Below are 19105 nucleotides of genomic sequence, written 5' to 3' on the forward strand. Positions count from 1 at the left end.
CCTAGAAGAAAGGGAGTTTGTCTTATCTATTTAGATTGCTTGGCTGCCTAATAGATGCCAAGTGACTGTTTCTTAAACATTATTTAGATTAATATCTCATCTGAGGTGTCTTAACAGTTTTAAAATTGTAAAGATTCTAAATAGCCTAATTTAGAATTACTGGCCTAATTTTATTTTCAGTAGTCCTCTCCTATCTATCCACAGCTTTGGTTTCTGCAGTTTCGGCGACCCACGGTTAGCCTTAGTCCAAAGATATTAGATGGAAAATTCTAGAAATTAAAAAAATTCATTTAAATTGCACATTGTTAGGGCTGGTTTGGTGGCTCACACCTATAATCCTAGCACTCTGGGAGGTCAAGGCGGGCAGATCCCTTAAGCTTAGGAATTTAAGACCAGCTTGAGCAAGAGCAAGATTCTGTCTCTCAAAAATAGAAAAAGCTAGCTGGGTATTGTGGCAGGGACCTGTAGGCCCAGCTGCTTGGGAGGCTGAGGCAGGAAGATTGCTTCTGCTCAAGAGTCTGAGGTAGCTGTGAGCTATGATGCCATGGTGCTCTAGCCTGGGTGACAGAGTGAGATACTTTCTTAAATCAATACATAATAATAAAATAATAAAAAATAAATTGCACATTGTTCTGAGTAGTGTGGTGATGACATCCCATGTGTCCCTGCTCTGTCCTGTCCAGGATGTCCAGTGTGTGTCCGTGCTGTCTGTTACCCGCCTAGTAATCACTTAGTATCTGTCTCTGTGATCCCATTGACTGTGGAGGTATCACAGTGCTGTGTTCAAATGATCCTTATTTTACTTAATAATAGTCCCAAAGTACAAGAGCACAAGAGTGCCTAATGTATAAATGAAACTTTATTATAGGTGTGTATGTGAAATACATACCTATGATCCATTCTATTTATGGGAAATAACATAGAATATTTAGGGTTTGGTACTATCTATGGTTTCAGGCATACACTAGGGTACTTGGACTGTATCCCCCAGGAATAAGCGGCACTCCTGTAGTCTATGTGGCAGAAATTCTTATCTTTGACACTTATGAGCTCCTTGAGTGTTGTAGCTTGTTGGGATTGCTTTTTTTTTTTTTGTTTAAATGCAATTTGTTTATATTTTAAGTTCTTTGTTTCGAGAAGTGCAATGTTCACATTTTGAATTTCTAAAATAAAACACTGGCAAGATGATGCCAAAACAGTGGCTTCAATCAGAAATGCTTTCTGAATCTAGCATCTAAATTGGAAGTAATGATAGAATCAGATCTCAGTTACTAGGCATTCATTGTTTTAAGGCAATGAACAGAAGTATGGAGAAACTAGTTTTGTTCAGATTTGTAATGAATTGTGATGATCAAATATTCCTTATGTGAGAGATATAATCTGGATGATGGTGTTGTGTCCAGATCTTGAAATCCCCCATAAAGACCACTAAGAAGCCGAGTCCGATGCAAAAGCAAAAGAGCCGTATTATTGCAAGCTCGAGCTTGGACTCCTGGGGTCTCCGTTACAACGGATCAGAGCCAGGAGCCCCAAGCCCTGGAACAGGGGTATTTTATGGTCCCTTGCAGCAGGTGGGCGTGCACAGCTTGAAACAAAGGAGGCGCTTCTGGATTGGTTAGGTGGGGGGGGGGTCCCTGATTGGTGGGCAGTTGTCTCATGATTTCAGGGAATTGCCTGGGCTTACCTGGACTTGCCTGGAAGGTGAAACTTACTGAATGAAATGGTGGGGGTGGGGGGAGTAGAGGAGGGAGTGAAACTTAACTCCTAAGATGGCGCTGGTCTGGTTCTTTCAATGGTATCTTACAATAAAGTTTTAAAGTTCTAATAAAGAATATCATTCTCATTTTCTTAGTGGAGACATAGATTCCCTCCAAATTAGGTCACATTGATCGTGCATTGTTTTATTTAAGGTCGATTTAGAAACAAGTCCTCTTCATTTGCCATGGAACTTACTACATTTGTTACAATCAAGTTTACTAATGTCGTTGTCTGCAAGTATCTCCAGAGAAGTATAAGATTGAATAAGTCTGTTTAAGTCACTCTTGTTTCTATAAAAGTGATTTCTCAAGCTTGAGATGCAGATTTGGAGAGAAGATAGTTCAGGAAACCCATTTAACAGTCATTATTAATCCGTCTAGTGAGGCTGAGCAGTATTCATTTTAGAAGTGTTTTGGTTTTGCTTGTTCTTTTTTTCCTTCTTATTCGGAAACATTTGTTGCTTATTTTATATATAAGATACAAGGTGTTTAATAATATAACTGGTTAGTGTCAACATAATTTATGATCCACTTAGCAACTTAATAGTAAGTTTTTGAGGTTACTTACGTTCTGGATATAAACTGTTAAATAATTTAGTGCTTATTTTTTCAACAGATGTGAATTATTAAAAAGAAAATGGCCCAGCAGAGCACCGTATTTCCTTCTCTTGTCACTGAGGAAAGGTATAATATATGGAAAATATGCATCTAAGGTATACTTTTCCTTTTCACCAATCCCATGAGGGCTGCTGGTGGGTGTGATAGTTATTAAAAATGAAGGCTTGGGCTGTTACATTATCTGAGCGTGGTTTTGTTCAAGGGCAAGAGAAGTGCTATTGTGTCCCCTTTCCTAGCTTTCAATTTGTAGACTGCTGTGGACCACTCAGTGACCCCAGGAGATGGAGATTTCACAGTCTGGAGGAGGGTTCAATTTCCTGTCAATTTGCTAGCTCTTTTTTGAAAGATCTGGAAAATGATCTGGAAAAATGGACCTGCATTCCCAGATTGTCACTTGTGGTGGAGCAGAATCATGGCTCCCTTTGGCTGGATAATGCCCTTGCCAGTTCTCCACAGTCCCCACGGCTCTCTATTGCATCATACGTGTTATGCGTCACTTAATTATGTCACTTACAGACTTCTACACGCATTTGGATTTGTAACCACTGCTTTAGGGGGAGGGAGGAGGAAAGGAGCTATGTCAGGAGACTTTGTTTGTAAGCTTGATCTTGATAACATGGCTTATAATGGGGAGACATTTTGGTGGGCCCAGTTCCTCCAGCCTCTTGCTCTTGGAGGTCATAGAACTTGCTACCAGCACACTCAAGTCCAAGGGCATAATTATTTAAAGATCTTGCTTAGCTCATGGGAAAAAAACTCTTTTGGACAGAAACCGTGCCTCAAACCCTATGTAGCTTATAGAAATAGGTGATTTATATTTCTTTCTCTGGGAAGTTTTGAATCTGCCTTTAAAAATTATTTTTTTCCCCAACGAACAACCCTCTCGATGTGGTTCCCTTCCCTAGGCGAGTTAGAACCATGCCCCGACACAGCCAGTCCCTGACCATGGCACCTTACTCATCTGTGAGCCTAGTGGAACAGCTGGAAGATAGGATCCTCTGCCATGAGAAAACCACTGCCGCCCTCGTGGAGCACGCCTTCCGGATTAAAGACGACATTGTCAACAGTCTGCAGAAAATGCAAAACAAAGGGGGAGGTGACCGCTTGGCCAGGCTTTTCTTGGAGGAGCACATCAGGAACATAACTGCCATAGTGAAGCAACTAAATCGGGACATTGAGGTAAGGTGTGCCCTCCTCCCGAGCAGTAATGCACTCAGACCAAAGCTGCCTGCCTTGCTATTCTTAATGATCACCAAGGAAACAGGTTGCACAAATATCTTAATTAAATTCATTCCAGTATTTGATAGCAGTCACTGTCAGTGTTATTTATGTTTAATCTAAATTTACCTTGCTGATTATTAAATCGTTTTGTTTTGTTTGGCTCTCAATGCAGAGAGAAAAGAACTAGTCAGATAGTTTCACTGTAAGAACCTTTATGGCTTTGAAGACAGCTACTAAATCAATTACTAGGTCAGCCTTTGCTGCTTCAGATTCAATGTTTCTAGGTCATAGTGATTATGTGTAATACAGTTTACTACTCAAACAATTTTGGCATTTGAATTGCTTCTCAGATACCCCTTTTATTGCTCGATTTTTCTCAGAAAGGGCAATGTTGTCTATTTTTAGAATTTGCAAATTTACTGCTGTTTTTTGAGCAGTTGTCGGGACCACCCAGTTTAGTTCAGAAAGCTTAAGCTCATTTAGGCCCTGGGGTTCCGTCTCTGCACTGTGGTCATACCTTTTGCGTGTAATTGTTATATATATGAATTAAAGATATGTGGCTAGATTAAAGAAAATCTTTGTTTCCTGGCATAGGGATTGTATCTTAATTATACTTCTTAACTCTTTTCTTTTTCTGTTGTCATATTTTTAAAATTAATTAATTTTTTTTGAGATGTTGTCTCTGTTGCCCAGGCTAGATTGCCATGGTGTCAGCCTCACTCACAGCAACCCCAGACTCCTGGGTTCACAGTCCTCCGGCCTCAGCCTCCCAAGTAGCTGGAACTACAGGCACCTGCCACCACACTCAGCTAATTTTTTTTTCTATTTTTAGTAGAGATGGGTGTCTCCATCTTTCTCAAGCTATCTCGAACTCCTGGGCTTGTGGGATCCTCCTTCCTTCAGCCTCCCAGAGTGTTAGGATTACAGGTATGAGCCACCATGCCAGGGCTTATTTATTTATTTTTTGAACAGGTTCATTGATATGTAATTTAAATGCCATAAAAATTCACCCATTGTGGCTTGGTACCTGGGCTCAAGCAGCTAAGGCGCCAGCCACATACACCTGAGCTGGCAGGTTCAAATCCAGCCCGGGCCCACCAAACAACAACGACCACTGCAACCAAAAAATAGCTGGGTGTTGTGGCAGGTGCCTGTAGTCACAGCTACTTGGGAGGCAGAGGAAGGAGAATCACTTGAGCCCAGGAGTTGGAGGTTGCTGTGAGCTGTGATGCTATGGCACTCTACCCAGGGCAACAGCTTGAGGCTCTGTCTCAAAAAAAAATTCACCCATTGTGAGTGTATGATAAATGAATTTTAGTAAATTTATGCAATCAGACAACCATCAACACTATTCCATTTTAGGGAATTGCGATATCCCCCCAAATCACACAAACCTGTTTATAGTCAATCCCTACTTCCACCCAGCCCCAGTCAACCACTCATTTCTATTTCTTTTCTGTCTTTATGAATTGGTCTTTTCTGGAAATTTTATGTATATGGAATTATATAATATTAAGTCTTTTGTGCCTGGCTTCTTTCACTTAGCATAATCTTTCTGAGGTTCAGCCATGTTCTAGAACGTATCATGTTCCTCTTTATGCCTGAGTAGTTTTCTATTGTATGATTATGCCACATTCTGCTTATCTGTTCATTAATTGATAGACATTTAGATTATTTTCTATTCTTAGCTAGCAGCAGTAAAGCTTTTATGAACACTTATGACAAGTCTTTGATGTGGAAATATGTTTTTGTTTCTGTTGGGTAAATTATTAGAAGTGGAATTGCTGGGTCTTATAGTGAGCTTATGTTTAACTTTTAAAACATAGCCATTTGAGCCTCAGGAACTAAAACAACAATCATAACAAACATAGCCAAATGATTTTCCAAAGTGGCCAAACCATTTTATAATTCCACCAGCAATATATGAAGGCTCCAGTTTTGCCACAGCCTCACCAACATTTGCTATTAGCTGTCTTTTCCATTATAGTCACCCTAGGGCAGGATGGGGAACATTTTCATGTTGGAAGGCTACATTAATTTAGATGTTATCAAATAAAGCTGCCTTGCTATCTACTTAGTAATTTCCAAACATGAAAACTATTTGTTAATTTTAAAGTTAACTAATCTTTTTTTTTTTTTGGTTTTTGGCCGGGGCTAGGTTTGAACCCGCCACCTCTGGCATATGGGACCAGTACCCTACTCCTTGAGCCACAGGCACCGCCTGTAAAGTTAACTAATCTTTTAAAGACTTTGTTATGTCTGCTTTTTGTTGGAAACGATTTGAAGATTTGGTTTCAGTATAGGGGTGCTGGGCAGTTCCAGTTGACCCTCTAGATTGGTTTAGTCATTTGTGACCTTAAGGGAGTCTCCATTTGGATTAGGGAGGAGAAGGTAGATGTGTAGCTATAAGTGGCTGTAAAGCAAGAGAACACTTTTCGGGCGTGGGTATCATACTGTATTTTTCCATATTTCAATCTTTCTTAGCATGTAACAACGAATTGAAAATGTCTTCTACTGAGAGCTCCATCAGTTCCATCTGTACTTTAGGTGCCTTGGTGATATCAACTAGGCGAAGCTGAAATGCTAACTTGAGTGTGATGTCCTAATTCTCGAAGTCAGCAAACCTTTCATTGTATTCTCCAATTAATAGGTCTAGAATAGTTGGGTATTCTTTAAATGATTTGCACATTATCCTGCTCATCAGTGATGTTTGTTAACTGGGAAAAAATGTTCATCTGAATTTTCTTTTTGAAGAAGTGTTTTGATAAAAAGCTAGCTTTTAAAAAAATGTTTGAATTTTTACCATGTATCATATATAGACTTAGTTTACATTGAAAGAAATATTCGTTTTGATTTGACATATCTTACAGAAATGCTGCATTCCTGTAAAAATCTTCTTTCAATAATTCACATTGCTGATTCTGTTTTTCATAAAATTTAACTAACTGTTCTTGCAGAAATTAAATTTTGGCTAACATCTGTCCCTGTGATAGCCCATGCCGCTTAGAATGATACGGCAAATCCACACTGAATATCTCAGGTTTGCATTTGCATGGATAACAGTGCTCATAACTTGTTGCAAAGTTCACTTAAAATAGTGGCTTTAGCACAGAGATTTTGCTGACGTAAGATACAATGAAAAGAAATGATAGCATCTGGATCAGTTAATACATTTTTTTGTCTGTGCAATAAAACCTTCACGTTTTCCTGTCATGGAAGGTGCACCGTCTGTACATATACTCTCTAAATTTAACAACTTTAGTTCAACTTCATGGTATTTATCTTGAAAGGTGTTGAAGATAGCTATTCTCAGTGTTTTGTTTGTGGGAGGGCCTAAAGCCAGTAACTCTTCGTAGCAAAGAAAATCTTCTGTTATGACCTGAATGAAGTCTAAAGCCTGTGCAGAGTCAGTATTGTCTATCAGTTGATTCATCCAGTGTAATTGGATAATATATACTTTCCTTTTGGAATATTGCCTGAAGTTGTTCTGTTAAGTCGGAGCCTGGTTCATGCTGCCAGTCAGTATGGTTCTCCCTTGAAAGAGGCAGTTGTTTGGACTTTGAAATGTTCTCAGGGTGTAAGCATGCTACAACTTCAGCCACATCCGACAACTTTAATAACGCATTCTTTCACAATTACTGCATCACTTAATGGTTTCGCGGGTATATAAGCTACTTATAAGTTGCTTCAGTAGCATTATTGCCAGGTCTTATTGCTGTTTGAAAGAATTTGCTTTGCTTTTCATCTTTTAATTTCTGCAATACAACCTTCCATGCCTTTCCCTCTGGTTTAAATTACCTGTGGTCCTTATGGGTGTGACAGTGCTGATGAGCTTTGAAGTTTTTTAATGTTGATACTGAAGTATCACAAAGCAAGCAAATTGATCTACTCTTTAGCAGAAACAAGACACTATTACAATTTTCAATCCTCATTAGAAAATCTGTTTTTTTCCTTCCATATTCTTTTGGTCTTTTGACACGATGGACTGTTAAGCAGACAGAATTAAAAAATACTGTTGAGCCGTGGAACTATTTACAAATTCTACTTCAAACAGAAACACAGTGCACCATTGTCAAAAGCTGATAACAGACTGGAGTACTCAACCTCCATAAAGTCTGGCCAACCAGCCTCCTGCAGTTGTGGCGCCAGTCAGATGGAGGAAGTTAGAACTAAATCCTGAGCGGTTAATTTAGCCCGTATGGCTTACTACTGTTTTAATTATGCTGGTCAATCTGAGAGGATTACTTTGTTGAAACTTAATTAAGTTTGGTATTTTAAATACATTCGTTTTAAAAAATAAAATAGATAAAAAGATGAACAAAAAAGCATTAATAAAAATAAAAGCATTTGTGTTGTAAAATTTGGATTCAATCAAAAGGCTCTGTACTTGAGGACCTAGAAAGCCAGATGTGGCCTTAAGCTGCAGGTTCCTCCCCGCTGTTCCAGTGACTGTGTACAGTAGTCTCTCATTATTGGGCTAATTTGCATTTCCCTACTTACTAGCCCTGTCAAGCACCTTTTCATGTGGCCATTTATTTGTCTTCTTGGATGAAGCATCTCTCTAAATCTTCTGCCCGTTTTTTAAAAATTAAATTTTTTCCCATTGTGGTAAAAACGTTACCATTTTAACCATTTTTGAGTGTACAATCCAGTGACATTAAATACACTCACATGTTGCACAACCATCACTATTATCCATGTCTGAAATGTTTTCATTACCCCACGCTATTTCTATTAAACAGTAACTCCCCTTTCTACTTTCTCCTCCGCTCCTAGAAACCTTAGAACAGGTAATCTCTATCCTGTTTTCTATCTGTATAAATTTGCCTTTTCTAGCTACCTCATATACGTGGAATCATACAATATTTGTCCTTTTGTATCTGGCTTATTTTATATAGCATAATGTTTTCAGGGTTCATCTATGCTATAGATGAACCCATTTTTAAATCAGGTTATTTGTCTTTTAATAAATATTTAATTTTTTTTTTTTTTTAGAGACAGAGTCTCACTTTGTTGCCCTCAGTAGAGTGGTATGGCATCACAGCTCACCGCAACCTCCAGCTGTTAGGCTTAGGCGATTCTCTTGCCTCAGCCTCCTGAGTAGCTGGGACCACAGGTGCCCACCACAACACTCAGCTATTTTTTTGTTGCAGTTTGGCCGGGGCCGGGTTTGAACCCACCACCTTTGGTATATGGGGCCGGCGCCCTACTCACTGAGCCATAGGCGTGCCCAAATTTTTAATTTTTTATTAAAAACTTTTATAAAGTTATTATATACAAGTCCCTTATCAGATACGTGATTTGCAAATATTTTCCCCCATTCTGTGATGCTATTTTCATTTTCCTAATTGAATCTTTTGAAGTACAAAGATTTTAAATTTTAATGAGGTCTAACTTACCAATTTTTTTTTCTTTTATGGTTTATACCCATGGGGTTGTGTATTAAGAACTGTTTGCTTATTAACCCAACTTCACAAAGATTTTTCTCCTCTATTTTCTTAAAAACTTATAGTTTTTATATTTCAGTCTGTGATTCATTTTGTTTGTGGTGTGATACAAGGGTCTAAGTTAATTTTTTTTCATTCTGATGTCTAAGGAAAAACTATCCTTTTTCCATTTGTTTCTTTGTCAAATCTCAATTGACCATACAATACAAGGTCTTATTTTTGGATTCCATTGAACTGTATGGTTTTCCATATGTCAGTACCACACTGTCTTGTTTTCTAGCTTTAGAGTACATTTTGAAATTAGGTAGTATAAATCCTTCAATTTTGTTTTCCTTTGCAAAATTGTTTTGGCGGCTCAGCGCCTGTAGCACAGTGGTTACAGCGCCATCCACATACACTGAGGCTGGCGGGTTCGAACCCAGCCTGGGCCACCTAACAATGACAACTGCAACAACAACAACAACAAAATAGCTGGGCGTTGTGGCGGGTGCCTGTAGTCCCAGCTACTTGGAAGGCTGAGGCGAGAGAATTGCTTAAGCCCAAGAGTGTGAGGTTGCTGTGAGCTGTGAAGCCATGGCAGTCTACCGAGGGCGACATAGGGAGACTCTGTCTCCAAAAAAAAAAATTGTTTTGGCTATTCTGGGTCCTTTGTATTTTCATATAAATTTTAGGATTGGCTTGCCAATTTATGTTTAAAAATCTATGGTTTTGTTAGAGATTGTTGTGAATGTATAGATCAACATGGGGAGAATTGCCATCTTAACAATATTGAGTCTTCAGGTGTGTTACCCACCCCTTCAATAAAGCTGGCCCGAATATCTTAAAAAAAAAAAATACTGGGTCTTTGTTTGAAAACGTAAGTCCTGGTTTTTTAATTTTTATATCGTTTTTCTGTTTTCTGTTCTATTCAACTCTATATTATTTCCTTTTTTCTGCTTGCTTTGGATTTAATTTTCTCTTTCACTAGTTTCTTAAGGTAGTTTCTGCAAGCTTAGGTAATTGATTTGAGTCCTTTTCTTCCCTTGATAATGGTGTTTCAAGCTATAAAGTTTCCTCTAAACATTGCTTTAGCTGCATCTCATGAATTTTGTTTTAATTCATTAAGAATACTTGAAAATTTCCGGGCGGCGCCTATGGCTCAGTCGGTAAGGCGCCGGCCCCATATACCGAGGGTGGAGGGTTCAAGCCCGGCCCCGGCCGAACTGCAACCAAAACATAGCCAGGCGTTGTGGCGGGCGCCTGTAGTCCCAGCTACTCAGGAGGCAGAGGCAGGAGAATCGCTTAAGCCCAGGAGTTGGAGGTTGCTGTGAGCTGTGTGAGGCCACGGCACTCTACCGAGGGCCATAAAGTGAGACTCTGTCTCTGCAAAAAAAAAAAAGAATACTTTAAAATTTCCTTTGCAGTTTCTTTTTTGGCCCATGTGTTATTTAGAAGTGTGCCGATTAATTTCCACATGTTTGGGGTTTACCCGAATTTATTTCTGTTGTAGATCTCTAATTTCGTCTGGTGAGAGAACATACTTTGCATATTTTTAATATCTTTAAAATGTTTAAGGCTTGTTTTGTGTCTTCTGAATTGTGGCTAATTTTCTGTCTCTTTCTATCAATTCTTGGCATCTCCAACTCCTATTGTTGAATTTTCTGTTTCTCTTTTCAGTTCCGTCAGTGCTTGCCTCATGTATTTGGACACTCTGTTGTCAGGTTCAGATGCATTTATTATTGTATATATTTTCCTAATGTATTGACCCTTTTATCATAAGTTGTCTTTCTTTGGCTTTTGTAATATTTCTTGTCTTTTTTTTTTTTTTTTTTTTTTTGAGGCAGGGTCTCATTTTCCTGCCCAGGCTAGAGTGCTGTAGCATCAGCCTAGCTCATAGCAACCTCAAACTCCTGGACTCAAGCAGTCCTCCTGCCTCAGCCTCCCAAGCAGCTCATACTATAGGCATCTGCCACAATGCCTGGCTAATTTTTTCTATTTTTAGCAGAGACAGGATCTTGCTCTTACTCAGGCTGGTCTCAAACTCCTGAACTCAAAGGATCCTCCAAGGGACCACTTGGCCTCTCACAGTGCTAGCATTACAGGTATGAGTCACTCCACCTGGTCTGTAGTTCTTGTCTTAAAGTTTGTTTTGACTGTTATCATTAGCTATGTCAGCTCTTTTAAGCTACTGTTTGCAGAGCTCCTGTTTTTTTTTTTTTTTTTTTTTTTTTGAGACAGAGTCTCAAGCTGTCACCTTGGCATCATAGCTCACAGCAACCTCCAACTCTTGGGTACAAGTGATCCTCTTGCCTCATTTTTTTCTATTTTTAGTTGAGATGGGGTCTCGCTCTTGCTCAGGCTGGTCTTGAACTTGCGAGCTCAAGCTATCTACCTGCCTTGGCCTCCCAGAGTCCTAGGATTACAGGCATGAGCCACCGTGCTGGCCTCAGCTCCTATTGTTTTTGATAATTCTCACCAAGCTTGTGCCTTTTGGTCCTGGCCTAGGGCATAGTCACTGCCCTCAGCCTGATTGCCTCGTGGATTTACCTTTCTTCCACTGGATATAGACGGGGATAGCTATTAATTGGGGTATCTTATCACATTTTTAGCTGAAGGGGATTGGGGTCCCTGGCTCAGGCCAGAGCAGTCAGACTTTCCTTTTCTAGAATGCAAAAACTGACCAGAGTGACCCAAGGACTGGAAATGGCCCGAGTACACTCCCTGCAGCCCTGTGCCTACAGGATACTGGCCCGTAGTTCTTGCTGCCTGGACCTCAGGGTATAACTTTTGTGCCTTCTCCTCAGTCTGGATACTCAGCTTCCCTATTCATGATGTGTATCTCTCCTCTTTGTCCTTCCAATCAATTCTACATTTCCCTCTAATTTAGCCAGAGTCAGGTTTGATTTTCTTAACCAAAGAAGTCTAATGACATCAGAGAGGCATAGACAGTTTATAAGATTGCTGTGGATAATTTACTTGTGTTTGGAAGGTGGTGTCTATATTTAGAATGATCTTTCCAGTTTTATATTTGGGTGCTCAGGCAGTTTTATCTCAGAGAGTGAGTAACTCAGCATCTCCAAGTTGACAACTGCACGAAATTGAAGAACCCCCAACTTAAACATTTCAGTTTTGCAAAGGATTGCAGATATGCTGGGAGGCTGATAGCTCTTCTGCACCTAAATCTAGAAAGGAAAATAGATAAAATGAAAGTGATGGGGATAAGTGGTTCTTTGGTTCCCAGCCTCTGAACCAATGGCAAAGAAGCACAGCAGTGTCCGCTTACCCTTAAACTGCAAAAGGGCAAAAGTAGTGCGCTTTTGCAGTTTCAGTTACCTGTAGGCAACTGGGGTCTTAAAACAGTACATGGAAAATTCCAGAAGTAAACAATTAAAAAGTTTAAAATCGGGCACTGTTTTAGTAGCGTGATAAAATCTCACGCCGTTTTGCTCTGGCTCTCCAGAAACATGAATCATCCCTTTGTCCCCTGGATGGACCCTGAATAAACTACTTGCCCGTAGTCACTTTGTAGCAATCTTGGTTATCAGGTGGAAAAAACATAGTTCATACAGGGTTTGGTACTCTTCACAGTTCAGGTACCCCTGGGGGTCTTGGAATGTATGCCCTGCTGAGACAGAGAGACTGCATAGGATGTCATTAAAAAATGCAAACACCCCGTGTTTCATGTGAGAATGTAGGTGTTGCCTTTTCATTCTTTCCACACCCAGCATTTCCCTGTGTGTACTCAGCTCTGTTCCCTTTGCTTGTGGGTGGGGGGAAAAGACTAGAGAGAGGAGTTACTCTCTTCTGACATTACTGTCCCCTCAGGTAAAAGGAGATAGCGTAACACTTAGAAAACCCTGGCTCAGCGGGTAGGGTGCCGGTCCCATATGCCGGAGGTGGCGGGTTCAAACCCAGCCCCGGCCAAATTAAAAAAAAAAAAAAACAAAAAAAAACCCTGCTCTTAATTTTTTCTATCAATCTAAGAGGTGATAGTGCTTTAATTGCAATTGTGGAATCCGGGGAATAATTTCCCCTTTGGGGGCTACCATGCACTTATCCAATGATCAGAACCACTTTATTTATTATTTATTTATTTATTTTTGAGACAGAGTTTCGCTATGTCACCCTCGGTAGAGTGCTGTGGTATCACAGCTCACAGCAACCTCAACTCTTGGGCGTAAGCCATTCTTTTGCCTCAGTCTCCCGAGTAGCTGGGACTACAGCTGCCCATCACAACACCTGGCTATTTTTTTGTTGCAGTTGTCATTTTTGTTTAGCAGGCCCAGGCCAGGTTCAAACCCACCAGCCTCAGTGCATGTGGCCGGGACCGTAACCACTGTACTATGGGCACCGAGCCAGATCAGAACCACTTTAAATATGTGATTTCCAACTTCATGCAGGCCCTCCATTGTGGTTGGTAGTTCCTTCATTCTAGGAAGTCCTCCTGCCAGATCCTCCCTTACCCCCATCTCTTTCCCTCAATGCATCCTGAACACCCAGCAGAAGCCACTGTTGCTTTAGGATTTACTGAATAGGACTGGCATTGTTTTTCTACAAGCCTGTTGCCCCTAGTAGACTGTGGGCTTTTCAAAAAGAGAGGAACCAGCCAGTTGGGTAAGGTGGCTCACGCCTGTAACTCTAACACTCTGGGAGGCCAAAGAGGGTAGATCATTTGAGCTTCAGAATTACATTCCAGCCTGAGCAAGAGCGACACCCCTATCTCTACTAAAAATAGACAAAAAAAAAAAATAAAAAAAAATTGCCGATCATCGTGGCAGGACCCATGGTCCCAGCTACTTGGGAGGCTGAGGCAGTAGGATGGTTTGAACCTAGGAGGTTGCTGTGCTTGGCTGATGTCACAGCACTGGCCTGAGTGACAGAGTGAGAGACTGCTCAAAAAAAAGAAAAAAAAAAAGAAAAGAAAAGAGAGGAACCTCGTCTTAATTCATCTTTGCATTGTTAGACACAGTATTTGGAGCAAAATGCTATGAATGCTGTCATAGTACATTTGTGTTGCTTTCACAAACCCTAAGACATTGATTTCTCACAGCTTTGGAGGCTGGGAAGTTCAAAACCAAGGTGCTGGTCTTTGTTGTCTGATGAGGGGCCTTCTTGCTTCACCCTCACATGGCAGAAGGTGGAGGGGTTATAAAGGACCAGCGTTGTGTCCCTGCCTGGCAGGAGAGCGGAAGGGAGTGGGCCCACTCCCTCAAGCCCTTCTGAAAAGGGCCCTAATCCATTCACAAAAGTGGAGCCCTGGGGGCTTAAATCACCTCCCAAAAGGTCCCACTTGTTAATTTCACCACAATGGAGATTAAGTTTCAACATGAATTTTGGAGGGGACACCATTGTTCAAAGCATAGCCGAAGCGTGTTAAGTGAATAAAGGCCCAATTTGGAGTGAAGCCAGTGGTAGATTTACAGCTAGCAAAAAGGACTAAAAGAGATTCTGAGGTCATCTATGCCAAGTGCATCCTTTTCAAATCAGCCCATGGCCGGGGGTCTCAAGGCCCGTAGTGGCAGTGCTGAGAAGAAACCCACATGTTTAAAAGCTCCAAACTGTACTCCTTTCTTTTTTCTACTTTGCCTCTTGGAAGCTCTTCTGTAACCTGATCTTATGTAAGCAAATCTCAAATGTGACAAGTTGGGCTATTCAGCTATTCTTTGCTTCCTGAGTTTCAGGAAGGACTTGTTCATGAAACTAGGTAATTGTAATGTCAGTTCTCACTGAGTTCTCCCCTGCCCCATCGTTTCTGTGATGAGAGTTCACTTGAACTGCTTCCATAATTTGAGTCATTAGCAAACACGCCCAGCAATCCAAAGTCATCAATCATTTTAATTATTTCTCTCCAGACATGTTCCTTTAAGATGATAGTTGAACTATTTACAAGCAGTGAGTTTTAAAGTAATTTCTTTCTTTCTTTCTTTCTTTTTTTTTTTTTTTTGAGACAGAGTCTCACTTATGTAGCCCTCAGTAGAGTGCTGTGGTGTCATAGCTCATGGCAACCTCAAACTCTTGGGCTTAAGCCATTCTCTTGCCTCAGCTTCCCAAGTAGCTGGGACTACTGGCACCTGCCACAATGCCCAGCTGTTTTTCAGTTGTAGTTATTGTTGTTTGGCAGGCCCGGGCTGGGCTCGAACCCACCAGCTCCAGTGTATGTGGTTGGCACCCTAGCCGCTTGAGCTACAGGCGCCGAGCCGAGTTTTAAAGTAATTTCAATTTTGCTGTTTTCCTAACATGTGTAACACGTTTTATGTAATGATTATTATTACCTTAACCCGACAACCCTCTTTTCCATTTACATGTATTTTTGGAGTGTGCAGTTTTGAAAATGAAAAGATAATTTCTCTTGTAGAGAGAGAAAACTGAGTAAAATCTAATTGGGTAAAACAATTACTTTGGGTATCTGAGTATTTATGTTTTCATAACTCATAATAACTATATATTGTGATAAAGTAGCAGCAAGGAAGTTTAGAAATTTAGAACTCCAATATAAAACACTAATTATATGGATTTATCTTATGAACCTAAGCATATCTACCTAACCACAACCAAAATTAGGATGCTTGATGAGAGATCGGAATTGCTACCTTGTAACCAATGTTCATTAAAATGAAATCATGATTGTCTTAGTTCAGGCTGCTATGACAAATTGCCATGGACTGGGTGGCTGAAGGAATGGAAATTTATTTCTTATATTTCTAGAGACTGGGAAGTCCAAGATCAAGGTGCTGGCAGATCCAGTGTCTGGTGAGGCCCTGCTTCCCGGGTTGTGGGTGGCTGGTCTTCTATCTTCACATAGCAGAGAGCTGAAGCAAGCTCCTGCTTCTCCTCTTAGAAGGACACTCATCCCATCTTTGAAGGGTCTCCTCTCATGACCTTATTGTCTCCCACTTCTTAACACCACCATGTTGGAGGTTAGGATTTCAACATATGAATTTTTGGAGGTCATAAACATTTAGAACATAACAAAGTAGAATAAGATATGACTCAGAAGAAGTCATTACTTATAGTCATATAAAAACTGGGAGAGTGGATATTCTACAAAAGGTGATATTTGCATATTTAAAGCAAAGAGGTGTGAAGATACTCAGGTTGTGTTTCAGTGATGTGAAAAGTGTTATTTTTTGTCTGTAGATTCTTAATGGATTTCTTCTTTAAATTGCCTGGCTTTCTATTATTTTCGTTAATGGTTTATGCTTGCTTTTTAGTTCACTCAGTAAAATTTTACTGGGTGTGTGTTTTTTAAGAATTGTCCTCTGCAGAAGATTTTATATTATAAAAAATAAAGCTGAAGCCATTCTCAAGATGTAAAGCCTACTCCAGGCTCCTGATAGAGCTAGTCAGATTGAGATATATTAATACTGCAGTGGCTCACGCCTATAATTCTAGCACTCAGGGAGGCCAAGGTGGGAGGATAGCTTGAGCTCAGGACTTTGAGACCAGCCTGATCAAGAGTGAGACCTCATCTCTGCTAAAAATAGAAAAATTAGCTAAGTGCCATGATAGGTGCCTGTAGTCTCAGTAACTTGGGTGGATGAGGCAGAAAGATCACTTGAACCCAGGAGTTAGAGGTTGCTGTGAGCTAGGCTGACACTCAAGGCATTGAAGCCTGGGCAACAGAGTGAGATTCTGTATCAAAAACAATCATCCATGTGTCTGTAGATCATGCGTCTGTCTTCTTTAGGGAAGTTTCTCTTCAAGTCCCTTGCCCACCCTGAGATGGGATCACGTGTTCTTTTCTTGCTAATACGTTTGAGTTCTCTGTGGATTCTGGTTATTAGACCTTTATTGGAGGTATAACCTGCAAATATTTTCTCCCATTCTGAGGGCTGTTTGCCTGCTTTACTTACTGTGTTCTTGGCTGTGCAGAAGCTTTTTAGTTTGATCAGGTCCCAGTAGTGTATTTTTGATACTGCTTCAATTGCCTGGGAGTCCTCCTCATAAAATACTCACCCAGGCCAATTCCTTCAAGAGTTTTCCCTGCACTTTCTTCAAGTATTTTTATAGTTTCATGTCTTAAGTTTAAATCTTTTATCCAGTGAGAGTCTATCTTAGTTAATGGTGAAAGGTGTGGGTCCAGTTTCAGTCTTCTACAGGTTGCCAGCCAGTTCACCCAGCAACATTTGTTAAATAGGGAATCTTTTCCCCACTGAATGTTTTTAATTGGCTTGTCAAAGATAAATAACGGTAAGTAGCTGGATTCATCTCTTGGGTCTCTATTCTGTTCTAGACATCTACTTCTCTGTTTTTGTGCCAGTACCATGCTGTTTTGATCACTATTGATTTATAGTACAGTCTCAGGTCAGGTAGTGTGATTCCTCCTGCTTTGTTTTTATTTCTGAGTAATGTTTTGGCTATTTGAGATCCTTAATCATCAGAGAAATGCAAATCAAAACTACTTTGAGATATCACCTAACCCCAGTAAGAGCAGCCCACATAACAAAATCTCAAAACCAGAGATGTTGGCGTGAATGTGGAGAAAAGGGCACACTTCTATACTGCTCGTGGGAATGCACACTAATAAGTTCCTTCTGGAAGGATGTTTGGAGAACACTTAGAGATCTAAAAATAGACCTGCCATTTGATCCTATAATTCCTTTACTAGGTATATACCCAGAAGACCAAAAATCACAATATAACAAAGACATCTGTACCAGAATGTTTATTGCAGCCCAATTCATAATTGCTAAGTCATGGAAGAAGACCAAGTGCCCATCGACCCATGAATGGACTAGCAAATTGTGGTACATGTATACCATGGAATATTATGCAGCCTTAAAGAAAGATGGAGACTTTACCTCTTTCATGCTTACATGGATGGAGCTGGAATATATTCTTCTTAGCAAAGTATCTCAAGAATGGAAGAAAAAGTATCCAGTGTACTCAGCCCTACTATGAAGCTAATTTATAGCTTTCATATGAAGGCTATAACCCAACTATAGCACAAGAATATGGGGAAAGGGCCAAGGGAGGGGAAGGGAGGGGGGAAGTCAGGGTTGAGGGAGGGTAATGGGTGGGACCAAACCTACCGTGCATCTTAGAATGGGTACAGGAGAAACTTACTAAAGGCAGAATGCAAATGTCTACATACAATAACTAAGAAAATGCCATGAAGGCTACGTTGAACAGTTTGATGGGAATATTTCAGATTGTATATGAAACCAGCACTTTGTACCCATTGATTGCTACATTTGTGCACAAATGTACACAGCTATGATTTTACAATAAAAAAAGAAATTAAAAAAAAACAACAATCCTCCAACACCCAACAAAAACCCCTACATCTTGGTAAATTTGCCTAGACAAGTCCTTATGATTCTCTATCATGTGGCTCTGAACACAGTTATACACAGGAAAAAGTAAAATCTATATTTTAATTGTCAAACTCTACCCTTTGTGATCCTGAAGGGCTATAACTGAGCTTTAATGTTTCTATTTTTAGCACTTGCCAGTGTCCAGCGCATAGAAGGAGCTCAGTAAAGTTTCCTCCTCAAAGGATGTCGGTTCAAGGACTTGAAGTATTCCTGGAAGGGGGGATGCTCTGGAGTCCTTGGCCCTTCCAGAGCCCCATAATTATTACCTGTATACTATCAGCAGACTCCAGTGTGAAAACAGCTGACTCTTGTGTACCAGTACACGGAAGGTATTTGATACATGTGAAAGGAAGAATCTATTCTTTTAATACATCCACCTCCCAAGTTCTCCGTTAGCAGTTTGCCTTGTGATGTGGAGTAGGTTATCAATTATTTATTCCCGAGAAACTTTCCACAAATTACCATCATTATAAATTTAGAAAAGGTAATGTAGTCAACTATAAATTATACATGTCTGGATTATCCATTATGTCTTTGGTTTAAGCTATTATCAGTCCCTGGAAGCCAAGTCTTAGAAAGCAGTCCCCAATTCTTTCATTGGTGGTAAGCTTTTCCTTCCATGACAATTGATGGCTTGGAGATATAGTTTGGACCCCTTTGGTTTCCTTAGGGCTTTAGCTGTCTCTGGTGGGCAGTGGAGCCTGCCACCTGATTGGTTAAATCTGTAGGCCTACTGCTGTTTTCCTGGTGCTGAGACTTCATAATG

At 40.3% G+C, this 19105-nt stretch overlaps 1 protein-coding gene across 6 annotated transcripts in view; it reads left to right on the forward strand.

Moving 5' to 3' along the window:
- The window catches only part of FAM81A (family with sequence similarity 81 member A), a 69671-nt gene that overhangs the window by 17834 nt on the left and 32732 nt on the right, over positions 1-19105 (forward strand). For 3 of the 6 annotated variants that reach the window (XM_053594031.1, XM_053594033.1, XM_053594032.1), the window contains exons 2-3: positions 2374-2441; positions 3281-3554. In XM_053594031.1, coding sequence (XP_053450006.1) covers positions 2395-2441; positions 3281-3554 — 321 coding nt within the window. In that variant the 5' untranslated portion in view covers positions 2374-2394. Of the gene's footprint in view, positions 1-2373; positions 2471-3280; positions 3555-19105 lie in introns of all 6 variants that reach the window. The other 3 variants (XM_053594034.1, XM_053594036.1, XM_053594035.1) reach the window with 1 other exon arrangement.

This window comes from Nycticebus coucang, chromosome 6 (genome assembly GCF_027406575.1).
Source record: "Nycticebus coucang isolate mNycCou1 chromosome 6, mNycCou1.pri, whole genome shotgun sequence".
Lineage (NCBI taxonomy): Eukaryota > Metazoa > Chordata > Mammalia > Primates > Lorisidae > Nycticebus > Nycticebus coucang.